At 36.7% G+C, this 23,422-nt stretch overlaps 1 protein-coding gene across 18 annotated transcripts; it reads right to left on the reverse strand.

Moving 5' to 3' along the window:
- Positions 1 to 1,957: 1,957 nt before the first annotated feature.
- On the reverse strand, positions 1,958 to 22,636 carry LOC143036511 (uncharacterized). 18 transcript variants are annotated; one of them, XM_076203952.1, is made up of 13 exons: positions 22,516 to 22,636; positions 17,471 to 17,671; positions 13,432 to 13,589; positions 11,465 to 11,575; positions 10,454 to 10,626; positions 8,082 to 8,253; positions 7,632 to 7,754; positions 6,859 to 7,098; positions 5,769 to 5,863; positions 5,472 to 5,541; positions 4,161 to 4,262; positions 3,618 to 3,734; positions 1,959 to 3,329 (listed from the first exon to the last, which is right to left on the reverse strand). In XM_076203952.1, the coding sequence occupies exons 2-13, from the start codon at positions 17,550 to 17,552 to the stop codon at positions 3,141 to 3,143; spliced, it is 1,632 nt and encodes a 543-aa protein (XP_076060067.1). In that variant the 5' UTR covers positions 17,553 to 17,671; positions 22,516 to 22,636; the 3' UTR covers positions 1,959 to 3,140. The 18 variants fall into 18 exon arrangements, with proteins under 18 accessions (XP_076060071.1, XP_076060070.1, XP_076060067.1 ...); XM_076203960.1 differs by lacking the exon at positions 17,471 to 17,671 and adding an exon at positions 13,957 to 14,098 and having other exon boundaries at positions 22,516 to 22,622; XM_076203951.1 differs by having other exon boundaries at positions 22,476 to 22,619.
- Between the last annotated feature and the right edge of the window lie 786 nt (positions 22,637 to 23,422).

Consider the following 23,422-nt stretch of genomic DNA (forward strand, 5'->3'; position numbering starts at 1 on the left):
CCTGTGCCGGGCTTTTGCCCACTCTAATTAATCAATCAATCTTTTATAAGGGGGTGGCAGAGTGAAAACATACATCCAATCAGCACCCATCCCACACCCATGTGCCGGCCCTTTCGTCTTTATCAGATTGTGGATAAAGGATCATCCTTGAACTCTGCCACACTATTCTGGTCAAAGACAATGCAGCAAGACCCAGCACTTCTACAGCAGGTCCCAACAGCCAAAGCTGGTTTATCCCCACCACTGTATTTTATAGCAAACCCCACCTCATCCACTAAATAAAAATAAATAAATAAATAAAATACATACATACATATACCAAGGGAGGTAGCCAAAAAGAAATAGGCATAAAATCATTCCCACTCATTCCATCCCTAAATACGCTCCACTCCCCTCCACCCTCCGTCTTATCTTAGCACCTCCTGGATGATGGGTCATCCCTGCACCTTGTCCACTGCCCTGGGTCAAAGGCAGTGTCGCAAGTCACAGTGCATCCTCAGCAAGGCCGCTTCATTAAATCAGCGACCCGCCCTCTCTGTCCCCTCATGCATAAAAGGAGAAGACGGGGAGAAATCCCTTTGGGCTGCGTCAAATTTTGCTCACACATACTACCTCACCCCCCATCCATTTCACCTCATGCATCACAACATCATCCATATACAACCATTCTCCATTCACCCCTCTCCCATCCTTCCTCAACAGACATTCCCCTCTTCCCCAAAGCCCCCTTCACCCCATCCATCCATCTCATCCTAGGACATCCCCTCATGTTCACTCCCTCCACATCTGCCTTCCATACCTCTTTTACTAGTCTTTCTTCACTCATTCTTTCCATGTGTCCAAACCATCCTAATACTGTTTCATCAACCCTATCTCCCAACTCCCTTTCCACCCCTGTTCTCCTCCTCACCTCATTTCTCACTCTATCTAGCCTAGTAACCCCCATCATACTTCTCAGACACCTCATCTCAAACACATTCAAACTCCTTCTCTCTTATGTTCCATGATTCTGTCCCATACAGTGCTGTTGGCACAATCACTCCTTCATAATAAATAAAGAAATAAAATAATAATAATTATGGAGCCTAGTGTAGGCCTTATGGTCTCGCAGTCTCCTTCATTCTTATGTTATGTTCTCAACATCTTTTTTGGGTGCCACTTCCTCACTCATTTACGCTTCTCCATTCATTCCTATCTTTTGCACATTTTCTTTGCTCAACAGACATTTATCTTGCATCCAATGCCTCCTTCACCTAATCCATCCACCTTATTCTTGGTCTTCCTCTCAAGTTCACTCCATCCACTTCTGCTTTCCATACTTTATAATTCACCGCCACTCCTCCATTTCCTGCTACATGTGACCTCAAATAGTTAATCAAATAAATGCTCCTCTCATTTCACCACTTTCTGGATGAGGTTAAGTAAATACATATACCAAAAGGCCCTTTCCCCCCTTATAAGGGAGGTGGCCCTGTCAAAGCATGTACCCACTCTTCAGTCATCCAGTATCAGTTTTTTGTTCCTTCTTAGCCCCTTGAGGATAAAGGTTCATGCTTGTCCCCAGCCCACTGCTTGGGTCAAAGGTAATGCAGCAATGTTTATACATTAATGCATACGCACACATATACCAAGGGCTTTTTTCCCCTTACAAGGGAGGTAGCCAAAGTCATAAATCCACTTTTATCCATTTCATCCTTACATACTCCACTCCCATTGACCAGTCCTCCCTCCCTCCCTCTTTTCTTGGCTCCTGAGCCAAGAGACTATTTGTATATACACAAGTAATCGGGAAAATACATCCTCCTCTGCAGCTCAACAACTAATGTAAAAAACCAACTCTCTTCACTATTAGATCTATGGGTTCCTTACGTGGTTGCAGCTGCCTTTTCAGAAACTACAGAGGGCAAAGGAGAAGCGCAGTAAAGTGACTCATTATTTTATAACGGGTTGCAAAATACAGTATCACAAAATGAATTATTGCATATGGAATCATATACCAGGGTTTGCCTGTTGTAGATTTCTATCCTTTATCAAGATCAATATGTACTGTATAAACAAGTGACCCAAAAATGGAGCCCTGTGGAACTACACTTGTTATATCTCCCAACCAAAGGTTTCTTCATTTAGAACTAGGTGACTGAAAATTGAACTAGTTGCTTGTATGACTAGATAAGTTTCCTCTAATGGGAGGGACTAGTTCAAAAGACTTTTTCAAAGATGAAATTTTTCATATCAACATTGTTATCTGCAATACATGTAAAATTGGGTAGGTGATGTCAATGGAAGCATATATATCCAATGCTATGTTAACCATTATTGGTACTTGTTTTCCACGAGATTATCTCTCCATTTACTTTCACCAATTTACCTGTGAGGACACATTTATTGGCCTCTAGTTTTATGGTTTCTATTATATAAAATAATTATCATACGTAAATATTTTTTATCATTAGTACAGATCTGGGCTGTAAGTATGGATCCATATAAAACATATTTTCAAATTTAAGTGTGGAGAAAAAATAGTAATTTTTCTAATCTTTTATAATACCTATATTGTACTTTCCTATGCTAAAATACAGAGAACACATTATCTTACACTGTTTTCACTCCTGTCAACCACACAGAGTAATCCTGTGGCCTGAATTGCTGGCCATAGCCAGTTTCCTTGAGGTTGCAGATCTCCAACACGAGACCAGAGGCAACCGAATGGTTGACAAGGAGAAAAATTTGTTTTTAAGACTTGTGGTGGTTGTGGATAGAAGCCTCAGGAGGCCATGGGAGTTTATTGAAGTGGCAAGTTGAGAAAGGTCCGTCAGTTTTAGGTTAAGGTAGGGGAGCTCCAACAAAACAAGTCTGCCACTTTCATCTTTATATATGGTTCCTGACAGGTACTTCTTCAACTGCAGCATTAATATTAAAGTTGCATTTTACTGTGAAAAGCATACCAGATGCTTCCAGTAAAAATGAACAAACAATAGACTTGTTTTGATATAATTTTTCATATTAGAAATTCTACAAGGGTGAAAATGATTCATAAACATCATAAACAAAAATAATTCAAAACTTGTTCTGCATACAAGACTTCAGACATTGATCAATCATGCAGCTACCCCCACCATAACTTGTGAAACCATAATTATTTATGAAAACATGTAATGCCTCTTCTCCAGATTCAGTTTAAGCATCTTAAATTGTTTGTCCGTCATGGATTGCCATCGATACCCCAGGATCTGTGAAACTTCTCTTTCTGTGTCTTCATAGGAGCGGGCATTTTTGCACAACCACAGGTAGAATTCATTTGTCCACTCTGGATTTTTTGGCCAATCAGCCTGTAAAGAGAAACGAGAGAAAAATAATAGGAAAAGAATTCATATATAATTAATTCAATAACTCATAATTTATTATCTAAACTAGGGCCACCCATTCTCCAGGAATATTCTTATGCATTAATTTGTCTCATGGCATCACATTAACTGTATTTGTATACCAAAAGGCTTCTTCCCCCTTATAAGAGAGGTAATCACCCAAGACCTTCATTCATACTTCACCAATCCCACACCTATTGTTTTCCCTTTTATCTCCTTGAGGAAGAAGGGCCATCCCTGCTACCCACTCACTGCCTGGGTCAGAAGTAATGCAGTGAGAAACAGCACTACAGCAGGGCACAACAGCCATAATATCTTGGAGTCTGACAAAAATTTATTCCATTTGTTCCAAAGACCAATTATCCTTATCTGAAAAGGTGGAGGAAACACAGTCGTAGTTCAAAGAGAGATCTTGGGCCTAAATCTGAAACTGAGGGTCAGCTCCTTGTGTCTACGCACTACCAAATGGAGTCAAGGATATTAGTGGTTTTTAAGACGACAAGCAGTAGGGAAATTCAGGATGAATACTTACAGGTATTTCTCATTGGCCCCATCTAAAAATAAACATGTTCAAAAGTCTTAACTTCTATATTTTGCTGTCTCTGATAAATATAAGGAGCTACAATTAAAGGGAAAACAATGGGTGAAGGGTGGGAGCATGCCTTGGCTGACTACCTCTCTTATAAGGCAGAAGAATCCTTTTTGTATTTAGATAACTATGAGTGGGGATCTCCAGAACAGAAATGGGTCAGTTCTTGAACTGGACACTAGAACAAGGAGCCAGGTCTGAATTACCTTTAGAAGCAAAGCATTTCTTCTCACATAAAGGTAATGAAGATTCTTTGCAGTGTGAGCCAGAAGAAGTACTGTGGCTGTTGATATTTTTTCTCGAATCACCTTGGGGGAAAGAATGTACCTTTTGAGATCATATTTTAAGGAAAGGCATTGGTAATGTACAAAAAAAATCAAAGGACAAATCTGCATCAATGCTAATACTATATTCATATTCATATTACATAAACAAGAAACCCATTATTGGAGAAAGGGAAAAAAAAAAAAAAAAAGTTCTGTATATTACAACCATGAACTGTAGTCCTCTCCAGCTGACTGATGCAAAGAGATGAGAAAAGGAATATAAATATAACATTTAAACACAAGGGAAATTGAGGAGACTTATACCATCACCACAACTTTATTCCTGAATTTACCCCTACCCTACCAGCTACTTGATCCACATCCAATATCCTCTTAACAGTGCATAATGTACTGCCTTTGAGACTCCAAACCTATCAACTTCCAAGACTTCACCCCATACCATACAACACATAATGGAAGACTGCATTATACACAATCATGCACACAAACAACACAACATACACTCTGTAAAGGATTTGTGGGAAAACCCAGTTTCGGCTGTGGCATTCCTTGGGGAGACGGGACTGCTCGGACAGACAGTCTAGGGAACTACAACAACAACAACTTCCAAGAAGCCCAAACCCAAGAAGGATCCATGATGGCCGAACCTGAAACTGCTTACACAAAAGCAGCAGTGTGAGCTGCCACTCTTGCACCACTCCCCCCCTCCCAATATTTCCACCTAAATGACTTCACATGGAAAAAATTAGACAACAAAACAGTGTGTGCAAACACTATACAAGATTTTAAGAAAAAACTTGATGCTGAGAGATACAAAGACGGGTCACCACGAGCATAGCTCCCCTTCCGTATAATACAACTAGGTAAATACCAGGAGAAACCACAAACGTAATATGGGAACCCATCTTAGCCTCCTTATAGGGGTGAGTTTGCGATGTTAAACCAATTCATCAATCATCTCTCATGTGATCTCCCACTCCAGACTGGACCCAAGATCTTCCTCCAGTTTTTCACAAAAGGAGAGTTGACAACTGGCAACTGCTTCCCTCCAGCCCCTATTCCTAAATTTTCTTCCCAAATAATTCCACGGGAGAGCCCAAGAACAATTGCTTGCTACTGTACAATTGTGGGTTTCCAGAAGAGAAACTCATGGCAGCAACTCTTACTCTACAAAGAGAACTGCATGCAGTCATACCTGAATAGGAACTGATGTAATCCTTCAATACTCACCAAGGTATGCAGGTATGGGCACTGGCGCGTCAACAGGAGAAGCGAAGAATCTATTCGATCATGGAAGGACCTGCCATAGCCATCGCAATTATGGACACATGAATATTTACAAGTAAACCATAGATTAAATGTAAAGCTTACACCTAGTCACACCAAAGTTAACTATGCAAAAGAAATGAATATTCCAAGAGTTAGAGCAAGAAAAATGAACAGGGAGTATAAAAGAAACAACATGTAAATCTTCTATGAGAAAACCTGAGAAATTAATTAACGTCTTGATAAAAACTTGCTACTTACCGTGCCATGTGAAAACGAGGCAATTGCTTTTGGGCGTACACCTCCAGGTCTGACTTATACAACTCAATAATTTGTATAATTACTGGTGCCTTGACCTAGAAAAAAAAAAAAAAAAAAAATATTACAATGAAACCTGTAACATTGTAAACCTGTAACATTGCTTGGCATTTACCCTTAACATACAATGATTCCAATGTCAGCATCGTGAGGCACAAGTGGGTGTACAAGGGTGCCAATGTCGGCATCCTGATGATATTAATTTTGTAGCTATGTGACTCATATTCTGTATTTACCTAGTTGTATTTTACAGGAAGAGGAGCTATGCTCATGGTGTCCTGGCTTTGTATCTCGCAGTGTCTAGTTTGTTCTTAAATTCATGAATGGTTTTTGCGCACACTATTTTTTCGTTCAGTTTGTTCCAAGTGTCCACCACTCTTATGTGAACAAGTCTGATTGTGTTTTCTGTGGTTATCAACATTCAAGGTGAAAGAGAAAAGTATTACAACTGTAACTTTATATTCATATCATGTGTATTGTGATGCATCATCAAATCATCATCCCTTAGGCAGCCAAATGTGTGTGTGAGTATTTGACTCATATTGAAGAAGTCAAAAAACACAAAACCTAGTAGGGCCCAAGAGCAAGAGTTGGTTTACCCCCACCACTTCATTACATGGTGACCCACCATACTGATTCAGTATGTCACAAACTCCCCCTTTCAATGGGAGCCAAGATGTATCATGCCATTAAATTCCCTGCTCACTTTGCAAATATATATATATATATATATATACATATATATATATATATATATATTATATATATATATATAATAAATTATTTGATTGATTTGGTTTAACGTCACAAACTCCCCCCTATCAGGAGGCAAGGACGGTGCCCCTTACAGAGGACTTTGTAGTGTGGAATTTAATGAACCATGCCCTTGGTCCAACTCACCAAATATAATAAATAAATAAATAACCAAATAATTAAATCAATATATAATAATATATGATAAAATATAACAAATAAATAAGCAAAAAATTCAATCAATCCATCAATCAAGCTTAAACAAGTCTAATCAGCTCACTTGTGAGTATGGTGAATCATACACAACACTTTTGACTGGTGCCTTGTGCTGCCAAATGATCTCCTTTTTTGAGCTCCCTTCTAAGCACAAATGAATTCTCAATCTCGGATTGTTGTAACGACATCTTTTCCATGCTTTAGGGTTGAGCGATCTTCCGTTTTCTGTATATTTGTTCTGGATGATGTGCATGTCCTTGAGAGATGTATTTCCAATCAGTTCCAGTAAGTCCTCTCCTATATTCTGCAACATAGCAAATAAAAAGAAAATTGTACATACATATACCAAGGCTTTTTTTCCCCTTACAAGGGAGGTAGCCAAAAAGGAAAAGGCATAAAGGAAGAAAATTTTATTAGCACAAAATGACTCTGAATGGATAAATGGTTGACAAGGCTGTATTACCTTTGACCCAAGCAGAGCAGCAGGGGACAGGGACAACTCGTTATCACTCTCCTCATCCATTCAAGATAATTTAATGAAAACATCCCTTTGCACTCTCTCTTACCTGCTCAACAGGCATTCAACTTGCATCCAAAGCCCCCTTCACCCTATCCATCCATATTATTTTTGGTCTTCCTCTCAAGCTCATACCATCCATATCTACTTTCCAAACTCTTTGCTAATATTTCCTTATTCAATCTTTCCATGTGCCCAAACCACCTCAGTACTCTCTGATCTAGCCTACCCAACAGTTTCTCTACCATCCTCATACTGAATAATAATAATACTCTGAAATTCAAAGGAGAAAAATTACATGAAGTCATGAAAGCACTTACCTGTGGCGATATAATGAGAGTCTCAAGGTTGATAAAGGTTCCTGGATGAAGTAAAGTATGACCCAACTTGGTGACGTTAATCAGAGTCAACGACTTCAAAGTTTCACAGCATACACAACAAACCTAGGAAGAATTATTTTCTGTTTAAGATTCTGTAAAACCTCAAATAGAGAAATAAACAAAATAAAAAAGAAAGATTTTTTTTTTTTAGATTTTTTTTCACTATGATTTAGATCAATTCAATTTTGGCTACTATCAGATGAGGAAATCCCATTTTTGCTAGGATTTATTATACACAATCTCACTACCATGATATAAAGTATGATTGCATTTGTTTAATGATTACAAAATTATTTTAATACTGACAAAAGCACATTCACCTCAATTTTAGAAGTTTCTAAAAGCTAATGAATTACTAATGACAAATAAGTCTAATTAAGAAAAACCTACATCATCCAAGAGCTGTAGTCCTTCTGTTCCATCCAAGAGCAAATCTCGTAGTTCTAGAGTTCGAAGGCCAGACAGAATGCCCATAACCCGCTTGAGCATTGTCAGAAGCTGCCCGCCTGTACCAAATACAAGTTCCTCTGCACGCTGGCTCATGTGACACTCAAACTGAAATCTGTGGGAAAAGAAAGAAAACAGTGATTGAAATATACATAAATCAGTTGATGATACAATCAATCTACTGTTCCTCTTCTCTCTTGCAGAAGACCAACCAGAAAAGAAGTCGCGGCCACTGGTTCAACCCATAAGTTACTCAGTGAACAGACTTTGTGAAGCTGTCTGGATGGGTGGAGATTGAGGACTTTTGCATAGAACCATTTTCAGAATTTAAAACAATGTATGATGACAAGGAAAGAGGGTGGAGGGGAGTGAAGTATGTTGGGGATGGAATGGGTGGGAGTGGTTTTTATGCCCATGTTTTTTGGTTACCTCCCTTGTAAGGGGGAAAAGCCTTTGGTACAGTGAGTCCTGCTTATACGGTAATTCTTTATCCGGTAAATTCACAGTTATGGTATTTGGTAATTACTACCCTCGATTCTATTTACTGTAAGAAAAATTCGCAGATACGGTATCCGCTAGATATTTTGAAGAGGAAAGAGCAGGGAGAAAGTACGTCTGCCATATCCTATTATTACATGTTATAATGGGTGCAGTATACGGTTATTTCAATTTGCGTTAAGGTTTTCAGGAACGCATATGTACCATATAACAAGGACTTACTGTATATGTATGTATGTATGATAAAAAGATAATCTACATTGCAAGGGCCTTTTCCTCCTTATAAGGGGCTGGCTCCCTTAGAAGAGAAGTAGTCACCCAGGCCACCCACTCCCATTCATCACCCATTATTTCACTCTCGTCTTTGATGCCTTGACTTCTCATAGGATGAACTCACCTTCTCCTTTCAGTTTTGTTTCAATCAATACTTACACATCCATCCTTCTCACATACTACAAATCTTCTCCCGTTCATCTTCATGTACATTCAACAACACAATTATAAGAGGGTTCCTTGTCCCCTCATTCCACCCCATTTGGTAATTTTTCAACAATCATAAAAACACAGAAACACAGTGATGGCATTCTTCTCCCCCCTACCCCAGAAGAATAGGAAAAGGAAGGGGTGGAGGCTTAGAAGTGGTAAAGAATTGATTAAAAAAGACTGTAAAGAGGAGAAGCAGCAAAGTAGTTCATCATTCCTTCACAAGGAGATTTTCTCTAACATAAATGAATGATGTGTGACTCTGGTTTGAAGGGGTGCCCCAAGAAATGTCTTAATGTGTTAACTGTATATAACTATGTAGTCAATACTGAACAAGATAACATTACCAAAGCAACTATACCAACTCTACCATATCAGTAACAAGCATTTTTCCATGAGACATTTTGAACCCTTGTCAACAGGAAACAGGAAAATATTGTATATAACCAAATAATAGCATATATTTCAGTCCATTTCTTAAAGCTGAATTTAAGAGGGGTGGATGGGAGTGGAGTATGTGGGGATGGAATGAGTGGTAGTGGTTTTTATGCCTTTGTTTTTTTGGCTACCTCCCTTGTATGGGGGAAAAAGCCTTTGGTGTGTATATATATATAAATAAATATATATATATGTATATATATATATATATATAATGTATATGTATATATGGTAACTAACAGGATACTGCCACTGTGTATTCCATTCTAGGATAGGAAAGATTTTCAATAATGATTTTCATCATAATAATGCAATATTATTCTTATATTTGTCAACAGATGATATGTCTCTCCTGTTATTCTATTTGTGTACTTGTCTGTTGACCGGTGTATTTCCCAAAGCACAATACAGGAAAGGAGTTACAATCATAGGATCCTGTCTCCTTATTTCTCTTAGTCATACCTAATTTTGAATCTGTATTTGGATTTAATTTGAGCCATATTATCTAAACTACTCAAGGAACTATTGCATCTACTGTACATAGAAAACTGTGCTTTTTTTTACATCCTTTAGACAAGTGATCTTCTTCAAGTTGTTCACACGACTTCAGGATATTCTTTTGTTTCAAACCAAGAGATCTTCTTTGTCACTTTTATTTACTCCCTTTAGTAACATAACACTACTGTCAAGTCACCTCTCTCTTCTGTGTTACCAATACTGTGCAGTTTGTGTATGGTTATTACTGAATACATACATCTCTTGTCCATATTCCTATCATCCAAACTACTGCTTACACAACTTAGTTTCCTCATCATAAATCATATTAAAAAATTATCCAGTGTTCCTTCCATGCTCCAGAGCTATTTCATAACGCTTAAATTAATATTGCCTCTAACCTTAAGGTGTGGACATTGTCGAGGGTTCCTGGGCAATTGTCTTTCATGTAGCAGGCCACATTGAGGAATTCATATAAGTTGAACAAATTGCTCATTGGCTGGAAGATTAGAGTTCGTATGTTGGCTCCCTTCTTGGTGAGGAAGATAGTCACACGAAAGTGGTCTAGAAGTTTCTACAAGAAACATATAAATCCTTATCAGAAATGCCTGCCTCATAATAATGATTATTCCTATTCAGACATCAAATGCAACAAACCATAACACAAATATTAAAGGAGTGAATGTCTGACAATGAACCTGTACATAGAATACTGCTCTAAAATATTTACTTTACTATTCAAGCTTTTAAGCTCGGTTCACATCCATCACAACACTGATTTCAACAGCTTAAGTTCCGCAATACTTTGTCCCTCACAATGAAGGTCTTCACCTTCCTGTGCTTTACTTCTTAATCCACTCAATCTGGCAGCTAAGCCATATCTGAATAAAATTGCCTGATGTTAGCTAGATCAAAATCTGAAAAGCACATTACTAAGTTGAAGGGTTTAATCAAAATAGTTTAACCCTTTCAGACTTGAGGTTGCCACTCAACAAAGTAGGCGTTATTTTAAAAGAAATCTTTCATAATAAATTGTTCCACTTCTTACAAATACATTTTTTTTCAACTTTCAGCAGCATGAACACACACCTATATATTAGGAAAGCATAAGGGAGAGTACGAAACAGGAGTCTTAGTCTGAGTTTTTTCCTGACTAGTTTCACAGATATGCAAAACTAGACAGGAACAAACTCTGACTAAGACTCCTCAGTTTCCTATTCCTACTTATATCAACCTGTTTCAAAACTAGGTATGGTGAAAACTTTCTCACCATTTAACTATCTATCTCTCATACTCTAAATTTTCTCTCTTTCTCTCTTATACACACATTTTTCATATCGTTTAACAATATCCTCATTCCCCTTTTCTTAATCTTTTAATTATATCCTAACACTAGTAATCTACATTCTTACCTGCCAGCCAGCATAGTAATTGTATTTGCGTTTTGTTAGGAGTTCATCATGCATGATGAATGTGTACCAAACTCTTGGAAAGTTGAAAGCATGATACCAGCTTCTGCATACCTGTGCAAAACAGAAAAACAGAGTTATGCTTTGTGCTCCTAAGAAGATCTGGCCATGTACAACCCAGAATATCATCAATACTAGTCAAGGCAACCCAAGATCAATCTAAAAATCTGAATTATTTTTTGACTCTTTCCTGTTGTTCACTTTGGTATTTACAGTGGGTCTCCTTCAAGAGAGACCAGGAGCATAAGAACATTTGAACATAAGAATGAAGGAGACTGCAAGACACCATAAGGCCTACACTAGGCAGCTCTGTATCCATTACCACCTCTCATCCCCATACATAAAGTTGTCTAATCATTTCTTAAAACAACTGATAGTTTCAGCGCTTACTACATGGTTACTAAGTCTATTTCATTTGTTGACCACCCAATTAGTAAGCCAATTCTTGCCTATTTCCTTCTTAAATAAGAATTTGTCCAGTTTAAATCCATTACTGCGAGTCCTGCCCAGTTGTTTTAATATGATGACCTTGTTTGCATCACCCTTGTTAAAGTCTTTGATCCACTTGAACACCTCTATTAGATCACCCTGCACTCTGTGTCTTTCCAAAGAGTGTAAGTTAAGGTGCCTAAGCCTCTCTTCATAAGGCAAATTTCTGAGTCCATGTATCATTTTGGTCATTCTTCTCTGTACTGATTCTAGTGAATTGATGTCCATTCTGTAGGATGGAAACCAAAACTGTACTGCATAGTCAAGGATGGGTCTAACTATCAGTTTGATAATTACCTCTGCACTTCTATTCGTTACCATCCTAGCAATGAAACCTAATGCTCTGTTAGCTTTATTCCTAGCGCTAATGCACTGTTTCCTGGTTTTAACGTCCAGACTCACTGGAACTCCCAAGTGTCTCTCGCACTCCATTTTCTCTAAAAGGGTGTTATTTAAGCTATATCTATTTTTGGGGTTGTGTAGTCCTACGTTTAACATGCTACACTTAGAGATATTGAAGTTCATTTGCCATTTCACCGACCATGTGAACAATTTGTTAAGATCATCCTGCAGAATCTCTGCATCATCTCCTGAACTAATGAGGCATCCTATTTTAGTGTCATCCACAAACTAACATCACTATCCCATCGTCTAAGTCATTTGAGCAACAGAATGACTTTAATTGTAATATACATACATATACCAAGGGCTTTTTCCCCCTTACAAGGGAGGTAGCCAACGTCAAAAGGCATAATTCCACTCCCACCCACTCCAGTTAAAATGAAGTGAGACAAAACCTCATGACTGTAGCTACCTTCCTGCATGCAGTTCAGTCCTTAAGTCACACAGTGAAGAAACATGAAAACAGAAATGAGTAATACAACATAATCCAATGTTCCTTCCTAAACCAGTTGTTCTTAACCCCTTCCATACGGTGACGCCTACGTAGGCGTCATGAGGAGGAAGTGGGTATGCGAGGATGCCGATGTCAGCATCTTGATTATATTTATTGTAGTTGTACCTGTGTGACCCCCATACTCTGTAAACTGGCTTCATCATATTTTCTATGGTTATCAAAATTCACGGGTGAAAGAGAAAATGATTAATACAGCGGTGACTTTATTTTTTATAATGCGAGTATTATGACGCGACATCGCACGTCTGGCAGCTAATGCTGCCCACGAGATTTTGGCCTGTATTGAAGGGATTAACCTGGAGTACCTGTATCCCCAAGGGGTACGAAACCTTGAACCTTGGAGGTATGAGACATGACAGCCAGTGCATGGTACTATATATTTACAATGAGAAAGCAAAGCAAGGTTTGTATCGCATAGTTACCAAAATTCTATGATAAAAAATAAAAGATAGAGTCAAATACACTTAATACTATATTTGGTTACACAAGCAAATTAGTAGCATACTTGTGATGCATAGTATCGCTGCCTAATTGTAAGATGCTGGAAGACTTTCTCCAGTAGTAGGTCTGGTAGCAGATGCCAATTTCCATACTCATGATCAGGATCATCTTCAATGTTGACCTTAGTATAGAGCTTGTCATGACTAAGTTCTTCACCTTCCTCTGCCAAAGTTCACAGAAGATTTATGAGACAGTAATAGGGACTTCACATCTAAAAGAAATTCAGGGTGGGAAGACAAACCATATCAGGCTTCATAAGCTTCTTCTAATCTGGTTTAAACAAACATGCATGATAGATACTGTTTACCAGTATGCTGCTGTGTTTAACACAATACAGTACACTCATCTAGGAATACATATATGTAATACAGGAATGAAAAATCATCTTGGTATACATATATGTCATACAAGAATGAAAATCGTCTAGGTATACATATATGTAATACTGAAATGAAAATAAAAATCAACACTAAAATGAACAATGCCCTCTTATAATAAGACAATCTGTACTTCCTTAAAATATACACACCTTGGTTAAGAGGAAGGAAACGTGGATATTCTCAAGGTAATGGTAATAACATCTATATATGACCCTCAGTAAGGTGAAGATCATGAAGGATTAGGACAAACAAACAATCCATGCAATGCTACACACACTGAAGCACAAGCATCTGAAAAAGGACACATCTGTAAATGAGCAACTGGAAATTCACAAAGTTGGATTTGTTAGTATCTAACATGTCACCATTATCCTGAAATGTTTTTTAATGTTTTGGAGTTCTAAAACCTATAATAGAAATTGCAGTGAAAGTAGCACAACTACTGGGCAAATGAGGTGATTAATGAGAAACACTGGAAATTGTGAGATGTGGTAGCTGAGTATACAATGATGAAAGATGAGACAGAAGTGAAGGAGTTGGGGAAATTATGAGAGGTGGAGTATGAGGATAGAAAAGTAAGAAAACATGGGTACATAAGAATAAGAACAGAGAGAGAGGGTGGGATGAAGTGGAGGAAACTAGATAATGGAGAGAAAAAAATGGGGGAAGGAGGAAGAAGATATATGGGCAATATAAAAATTCAACAGTGACACCATGATACAAAAATCCATGAAATGAACACACTTAAAAGATGAGAGATGAGAAAGAAAAGTTTAAAAGGGATTGTTCTGGAAATAATATATATGTGTGTGTGTGTGTATATATACAGTATATATACATATATATATATATATATATATATATATATATATATATATATATATATATATATATATATATATATATATATACATTATTTCCAATATACATGAGAAAATTAATGGGGGCAAAATAATGATTAAAAATATGTGGATCTTCTCACTTTTTTGTACATTTCTTTTTATAGCTTCCAGGTTACCATAATATATTCATGGCAGTCTATGATAAAGAGATAAGTTATTTAAACATATCACTATTCATAGGTGTGAGATGTTTTTACATTTCCCCACTATGTATGTTTTTCAACTACATATGTTCATAAACCAGTTGGGGTGTGAGGGATGGAGAACTGTCTTCTAGTCTTCTCCACCCTCTAGTGTGGAGGAATTATGTGCAGGTATCTTCTACTGCCACTTTGATGAAAATAGAGAAATAGCTATATGAAGATTCAAGAACACCCACATAGACAAGCCTGACCTATGTGTATGTAGATCCAGATATAACCTCTAACTTGGCACCTTACAATTGACTACTACGGAAATCTGAGCAAGCTGGAGGACTTAAAGGTAACCTATTAGACTGGATGAAGGTTTCTCTGAAACAGATCATCAAACTCACCCAGATGCCCTACAAAGAAATGTCTCTCACAATAAGCAAGAACCACAATCAGGCCACCATCCAGTTTTAAAACAGCACCAACACAGAACAGGCTTGGCTACAGAAACAAACTTCCCCCAGATGCAATCACCACATAGATGACACCAAATACCACATTATACTACTCTAGCCTTGCCAGACAACACAATATCTCTTCCCTGAGTGATTTCTGGGTCAATCTGGGGGGGAGTTACCAATTATCTGAGACCAGTGGGTCTCCTGTATGAGAGACCTAAGGCAATGTATTGCTTATACGATTGAAATATTGATGGATACTGTAATACTGAGACTTCATGCTACATGTTATTTCCCCTCTAAGATGAAGGCCTGGAATTAAGCTGAATTCCAAGAAAAGTTGTTTGACATATCTTTTCTCCTATGCAAAATGAGAGAACAGTGATAATATTATCCTAGTGGGACACTTTAGGGTGATGCAAAGAAAGGAGGGGGTAAAGGATAGGGGGTGTTGGGAGTGGTTATGTATGAATGATATTTTGATACAGCCAGAAGGGATTTCTCCCCATTTTCTCTTTTTCTGCATGAGGGGACAGAGATGGGGAGTTACTGATTAAATGAAGTAGCCTTGCTGTGGATCTGCTGTGTCTTGCTGCATTGCTTCTGACCCAGGGGAGTGGGCAGGATTCAGGGATGAGCTGTCACCCATGAGGAGCTAAGATGGATGGGGGTGAAATGGGTAGGAGTAGGTGCTTGCCTTTTGACTTGGCTACATCCTTTATAAGGGGGAAAAAGCCCTTGGTATATAGATAGATAGATTGGGAACTGGAAAGAATAGGAGGCATGTGGTAATATAAATTCTAGATGTAATTGTTAATTATTGTAATGAAGATATCAATGTTGGGCACCTGCAAGTGATGATTCTACAAGATGAACATCACAGAGAATCATCTCCCCACCACCTGTCTTCAAAACCCATCAAAACTACCTCCATCTGAAGGTGCGGCCCTCAAGAGGCTGACACACCGTCTCCAAACCAGGCCTAAGACCTCCCTCTATCAACTTCAACTATTTCCCTCACCTTTTCACATCTTCACAACAGACTTTGTAGTGTGGTAACTACTTTCCTATTACTACTGTAAGTCAGTAACCCAGCAATGTCACACACGATTTTAATATCAAAAACAGTTCAATATTTCTTCCCATAGAGATATGAGGGTCTAGAGACTGAGAATACAAATGAGCTATAAATAATAACACAACCTGAAGTGGTATAAAAGAACTTAAAAGGACATTACTGATAAAAGTATAGATGAACTTATTGTTCTACAGATATGCCAATAGAAAACTTATGGCAGTGGAATTCCCACAATCACAGGAATAATGGGAAACAGGGTGACATGACTGCAGTGTTCAAATCATTGAAAGGAGTGGGCAAAATTGACAGAGATCTCTTGGTTTGGGACAGAAGGGAATCACAAGGTTATGTAATCGAAGTTGAAGAGACTCCATGAGACTCACTGTATATACCAAAGAACCCCACTCCCTTAAAAGAGGTTGGCTGAATCAAAGTACACACCCACTTCCATCACAATTAAGATCCACTGAACAGCCTTCACACTTTAGCACCTTATAGATGAAGGGCCATCCTTGTATCCTACCACACCACTAAGGTCAAGGGCAATGCAGCAAGGTATCTACTCTTTGTAAATCTTATACTAGTATTGTAGCCAAAACAGTATCAAATGCAGGCATATACTGTAATTTCCATCAGAATGGCAAACAAATATTGAAACACACAATTAAACCAATCTTTTGTTAGGTAACTAAAAACACCAGTCCTTAAAAATATCTAGTCTGGAAGAAAAGGTAATTTTAATAATAATCAACTGGGATTGCAAGCAAATAAACACATCACAAATATGAATAAGTATAGGAATAGTATGAAAAGAGGATATTCTTATTACTGGGAACAAATAAATATTCAACATAAAAATATCAAATATCTACAGTATAAACCTCTAATCAATCTTTAGCATGACTAAAAACAGTAAAAGAAACTATACATGATAAATACTGAAAAGAAGAAAAATATTATATAAATCAATAAACAGAATCTTGTTCAAGATGTGAGACAAATTTGAAAGCAGGGAGCGGTGGAGGGAGAGAGGGAGGAAAGACAATAAAGCAAGTAAACAGGGTAAGACCAACTAACTCCTGTCGCTGTACTACCTGGGCTCCACATTTGAACTCGTCTTTTGCGGGCCTTTTGAGATGTAAGAGGTCTCTGTCTCTCTTGACTTGTGGTAGCCATAGTTAAGATATCCTTCACTTTTCAACTAAGATTGGTCACACTTTCAGTCTATGATATATTATAGTCTATCTTTATAAGTAAAATAAATAAGGTAGGAATACCTTTCACTTCAGTTCATCCTGAAATAGCTTCAGATACTGTACAATGCATCATCGTTAACTGATCACATTAATACTAACAACTTCTTTCATTATGTGACAAGTATACATGTTTCTTTCAGTTGCATTAAGTCTGTATATACATTTGGTAGAATACTAAAAGTGGACCTGCTCCTCATGTGATCCACGTCATGAAAACTTTACGACCACAGAAATGGGAGAAATGGGGGGAGGGGGGAGGAGCAGAAATGTGATTATGAAAAAAAATCAAGATTTTTTGCTAATTTCCACCAGCTACTAATCATTTTGGGAAAACTGTGAACATTTTTCATTCAAGGTATGTTCTGTAATAATTGCTAATCAAAACCCCTTGTCATTTTTACAGCAGGTTGCAATATTGTTTAGTCAAGACATACTAAAGGACCAAGTCATAAATGCTATGTTCCACCAAATATTCTCTAGACAAGGAATAAATTCAACTGTCAATTACTTATTGGCTATTACAATTAGAAAAAATTAAATAAATAAATAATAGATAAAAAAAATCTGAACTAGATCTTTCAAACACAATTCCTTCCATTCCCAGATATGTGACTCAAAATTATGCTTTGGACATGAAAAAAAAAAGAAAAAAAAAAAAAAAGGTAAATACAAAGAAAATAACATATAAATACATGGAGGTTTTTAAAAGAAAAATATATCTATGATTTCCTCTTCACAAAACTTACTTTACTGCAAGGTCTAAGAGTTAAAAAATCATGGAATCATATCAAACTCGTCCTTGTACTGTCATGAATTGAACAAATGTCTTTGCCAAGAAATTACTAGAGAAAGATTTCTCATTCCCAAACTGAGCTTAATGACACAGGAGCATCATTAAACAACATTCAAGATGTGGCAATCTCCATTCAAACCCAACAATTATTCCCACCATGTTTCCACTTTAATACTCAATATTTGTCATAACCTCAAAATAAGATACTGGACACATTTAGAGGGGTAGTGATGATGTCGCACCATGAAGTGTAGTAGAGAAAGTTACAATTACATTAATCTCAGTCTCCTGCCTCTCCTGATTTTCTTCTCTTTTCAGAATCTAAAAGCAAAAGATACCTGATATTACATGCACAGTAGATGAAGATGGAGGAGTTATGTATGGAAAGAATTAAATCTGACACGAGATTTCAGGTTGTGGAGGGAAATAAATGGGTATGCCACACATAAGGCAGGCCTATAGCCAAGAAGTACTACCAGGTCTCCAAATGTTCATAATCTTTGCTGGCTGCAAGGCCTCAACTGGTGCTACTGCTGGAGTTGCTGCCGCCATTTCTGTCTACGTGCTATCCCTTCACAGATATTTGAATCAATACAATCAAGGTTTACACCTGAACTCAGCTGTGTATATGTGATAAAGTAAAAGTATTAGACTTAGCTGTGTACACGTGACACAGTAAAAACAATAGTCATACCAAGTAGAAAAACCAACACCATGGGTCCTGAGATGTGTATTTATCTAACTGTCGAGACATTCTGACAAGTTGAAGGGGGTGGGAAGAGGAAGGACTGGAGTCTTATTCCGAGTTTTATTCTTGACTAGTTTCGCTACAAGCTTTTTCACAAGAATATTGCTACAGGGCTAGAAGTGGTGCATATGTATGCGTGCATGCCTTTCCGAGTATAAAGGAACTCATGTGATTGTAACATAAGTTCCTTTACATTCGGAAAAGTATGTACACATACACTTCTAGCCCTGTAGCAATATTCTTTTGAAAAAGTTTGTATCAAAACTAGTCAAGAATAAAACTCGGAATAAGACTCCAGTCTTTTCTCTTCCCAACCACTTCATTTACCTAATCATAGTATACAGGAAAGGAGCAAAGCTCATTGGGTCTCATCTCCTATTTTCTAACATACCTAGCCTCAATTCATGTAGAGTTCCAACTTAATCTACATCCTTGACTTCCAATCATATTTAGATTTTAACTCATGCATTGTTTGAGCTTGGGTTATATCATCTTCTAAGCTATTCCATGTATTTATGCATCTATATGGAAAACTATTTCTTCACTATAGTATTGATTTTGATGATTTGTACTGAATTTTCCAAGGATTTGGTTAAATATCTCTGATGCAAACTTTCATTTGAAATATGATGACTTGATGGGTATCTGCATGTGATGGTCCTGTAGGATGGACATCAAGGAGGACTTGGACTTTTCATAGCTCATCAATATCTCTATCTTTGCCCAGAGGTACAGGCTCAATGGGCTGGCAATTGGTTTCTTCATCCAAGGTCCTAGATCAAGATCTCTCTCTCTCTCTCTCTCTCCATCTACTGATTTACCCAAAAAGTTGGAAAAATCAAATGGAACTTATGAATTCTCCCCAAGTTATAGTCACAACATACACTTATTTCTACGTCAACATTACTACATCCATTTTATTTTTGTCTCATCAAGACGGAACCCCAAACATGTAGCTCTTTTCCTGTATATTACAATTACGCAATGCCAACAAAGCTCTGATAACCCAAAATGGAAAGCCGTGAGAGGCAGGCACTCACTTCCCAGACTGGGCCCATCCAGTCCAGGAATTGTCACTTTTCTATTTCTATCAACTTCAACTGTATTTCTTACACCTTTTCACATTTGGAAAACTAATGGCCTGTGACCTCCTCCTCTCCTCCTACTTCTTTCACTCAGTGACACAGAAACAGTCATACCCTGGAACAAAGAAGAGAAAGAGGTGATCTGTTGGCCATTTACAGAATTATGAAAAGCATGGAAGTCCTTGATTGAGAAGATTTATTAAATTGGGATGTAAGAAACTCAAAAAGAACAGTTATAGAAGAGATCTGAAAAAACAGCTTTACACACAGGGTAGTGGATGTCTGGAACAAATTGGACAAAACAATAGTGTGCGCAAACACCATACATGAATTTAAGAACAAACTAGATGTTGTGAGATACAAAGATGGGTCACCACGAGCATAGCTTCCCTTCCTATGAATACACTTAATACAGCACCGACAACAGTCTAAAGTTTCTTTTTAAGGAGATCTTTGAGAGGGCTTGTGGACTGTTGCTCACCTTAGTGAAAGCAAAAGGAGCAAGAGAGCTTAAAGCTCATAAGGGATGCTTCTTCTCAACTGTCAGTCTCAAACTGGCCATATCTGTTTTTAAATGTATTTACATTTGTGCTAGAAATCACATTTTCAGTGAGGATATTCCATTTATTCTCTACTAGTTTTGCCTAAAAGTGTGGGGCTGTGAGCTTTCCACTCAGTGAATATATACATATATCATATATATATATATATATATATATATATATATATATATTATATATATATATATATGTTGAGACATTCTGACAATAGGAAACACAGGAGTCTTAGTCTTGAGTTTATTCCTGACTAGTTTTGCAGGTATGCTTTTTCAAAGGAATATGCTTTGAAAAAGCATACCTGCGAAACTAGTCAGGAATAAACTCAAGACTAAGACTCCTGTGTTTCCTATTCCGCTTACATCATATATATATATATATATATAATATATATATTATATATATATATACATATATATATATATATATATATACATATACATATATGATATATATAATATATATAAATATATATATGTATATATATATATATATATATATTATATGTATATATATCTATATATGTAAATATATATATATATATATATATATAAACAAGATAAAGTATACATGAACAAACTTCAATGAAACAATTATTTCACCATGATTTACCAGTGGTTTCTTTTGGCAATTTGAAATTTTTTTTTTTTTTTTTTTTTTTTTTTTTTTCCCATTGCTTAGATTAAATGAAGATACAGCTTTAATAAATTTGTCAACTTTGGTTAAATTTTATCATCAAACAGAATAAATTTCTCTACACTTACATTTGTGGTGTGTCCCCAGACTGGCCATGGTGTTAAATAAATAAATAAATAAATAAATAAATAAATAAATAAATAAGTAAATAAATAAAATAAAATCAATAAATATACAAGGTCTTACATTTTGCTTTCTTTCAACAAGTACCAAGTACCAAGTATTAGTGGTAGCTGCTCATGGTGTATCAAATGGGAAGAATACAAATATAAACAATGTGATCTTTACATGCACAGCACTCCAGGGAGCAACAGCTATATAATTATATCAGATTGTTGTGAGGAATATTGAGCATTGACAAAGTCACATAGTGCCAACACAGAGTACCTGGGATTTTGTTTTCAAACATGCCAACAACCAGGTACATTTCTACCCGTCCAGAAGAATATTTGATCAAAATTGCAATAAAAATTGCAATCATTCAAAATGTATAACGCCTACATAGAGGTCATCATTAAATGTATACGGCAATGTTATAAAATATCATATCCACACATGAACATTATGTACCAATTCATGCCCATGATAGCTCATGATTCATCAGTCAATCAAAAATAATCAAACTACACCTGAATTCTAAATGGTCTGTAGAAATAGCAACATAACACCAACACTGGAAGTTCTGCAACACAGTATTAGATCGCAAGTAATTTACACTTTCCAAAGTACAATGTGGCTATAATTTAATTGTTATAGAATATATAAAAATATAATCGGCTCTGTACGACAAAGTGTCCTTGTGACACTTGCACACACCTATTTGCTAAAGTTTTCTAGAACGTAAAAGCAAAGCTGGGTTGGTAACTACGCCAGTCAGCGAGGTTCTCTCCTGAGTCCTGGCAGCAATCGTATACTATTTTAGGATTTCAATAACTTGACTATTGTTATGTTCCTACTTCTGTACCTTCGAAAAATGTAAAACTTTCACCAGATTTTAATCTCACAAGGGTGCCATTATCACGTTGTTCCCACATATTATTAAGTTGGATTCAAACTCCTGTTACGCTTCTACTTCTTTCCCTCAACAATCGTAAACACCATCAGCTGACAATTACAGAACAAAAGGGTAAGCATTTAATAAAAAAAAATAAAACAACATTAACTGGCGCCACAATAGTACTAATTATTTCAATGATATAAGGACATATAAGACTAATATTGTTTAGTTTTATCGCTATGAATTGATTCAAGCTGTTGACATTTTTATTCCCGAGGGGAAATCTGAGGGAAAACCACTCCTTCGCACATGACGAACACCTGTATTCTTTTGCAGCTGTATAAACAAAATATTCAGCACGACAAACTTGTAACTGAAAATAGCACAGCAAACCTGTAAGTTTATAAGAATTTTAAATTAAATCGTCTGCATATATGATCCCTTCGATCTTGAAGGGTATCATATAGTCAATTGTAGACGGATCTGATAAAAATGAGACAGCCAAGAATGAAAACTGAAATATCGAAGAATTTGCTTTTATGTAATATATATGACTGAATCCGGGTCAATAAAAAGATAGATGAATAATTTTTAATTTATATAATTCCCTGTATTGGAATCTTTAAAATTTGGAAGTATATAATATTTGGGATGAAAATATCTTATACATATATATATATATATATATATATATATATATATATATATGTATATATATATATATATATATATATATATATATATATATATATATGTATATATATTGTGGTCGCGTTATTTCTTGCTTCGATGACGAAGACTTCTAGCTGGTTTCTCTTTCAATTGTATTGCCTATCAATCCTACCTTAGCTAATCGTTCTCTATATTTTTCTTCCACTGTACTTTGCTCACTCGCCCTCTTCCCATCGTTCGTT

The sequence above is a fragment of the Oratosquilla oratoria genome, chromosome 20, assembly GCF_046742065.1.
Source record: "Oratosquilla oratoria isolate Oo_2021 chromosome 20, ASM4674206v1, whole genome shotgun sequence".
Taxonomy (NCBI): Eukaryota; Metazoa; Arthropoda; class Malacostraca; order Stomatopoda; family Squillidae; genus Oratosquilla; species Oratosquilla oratoria.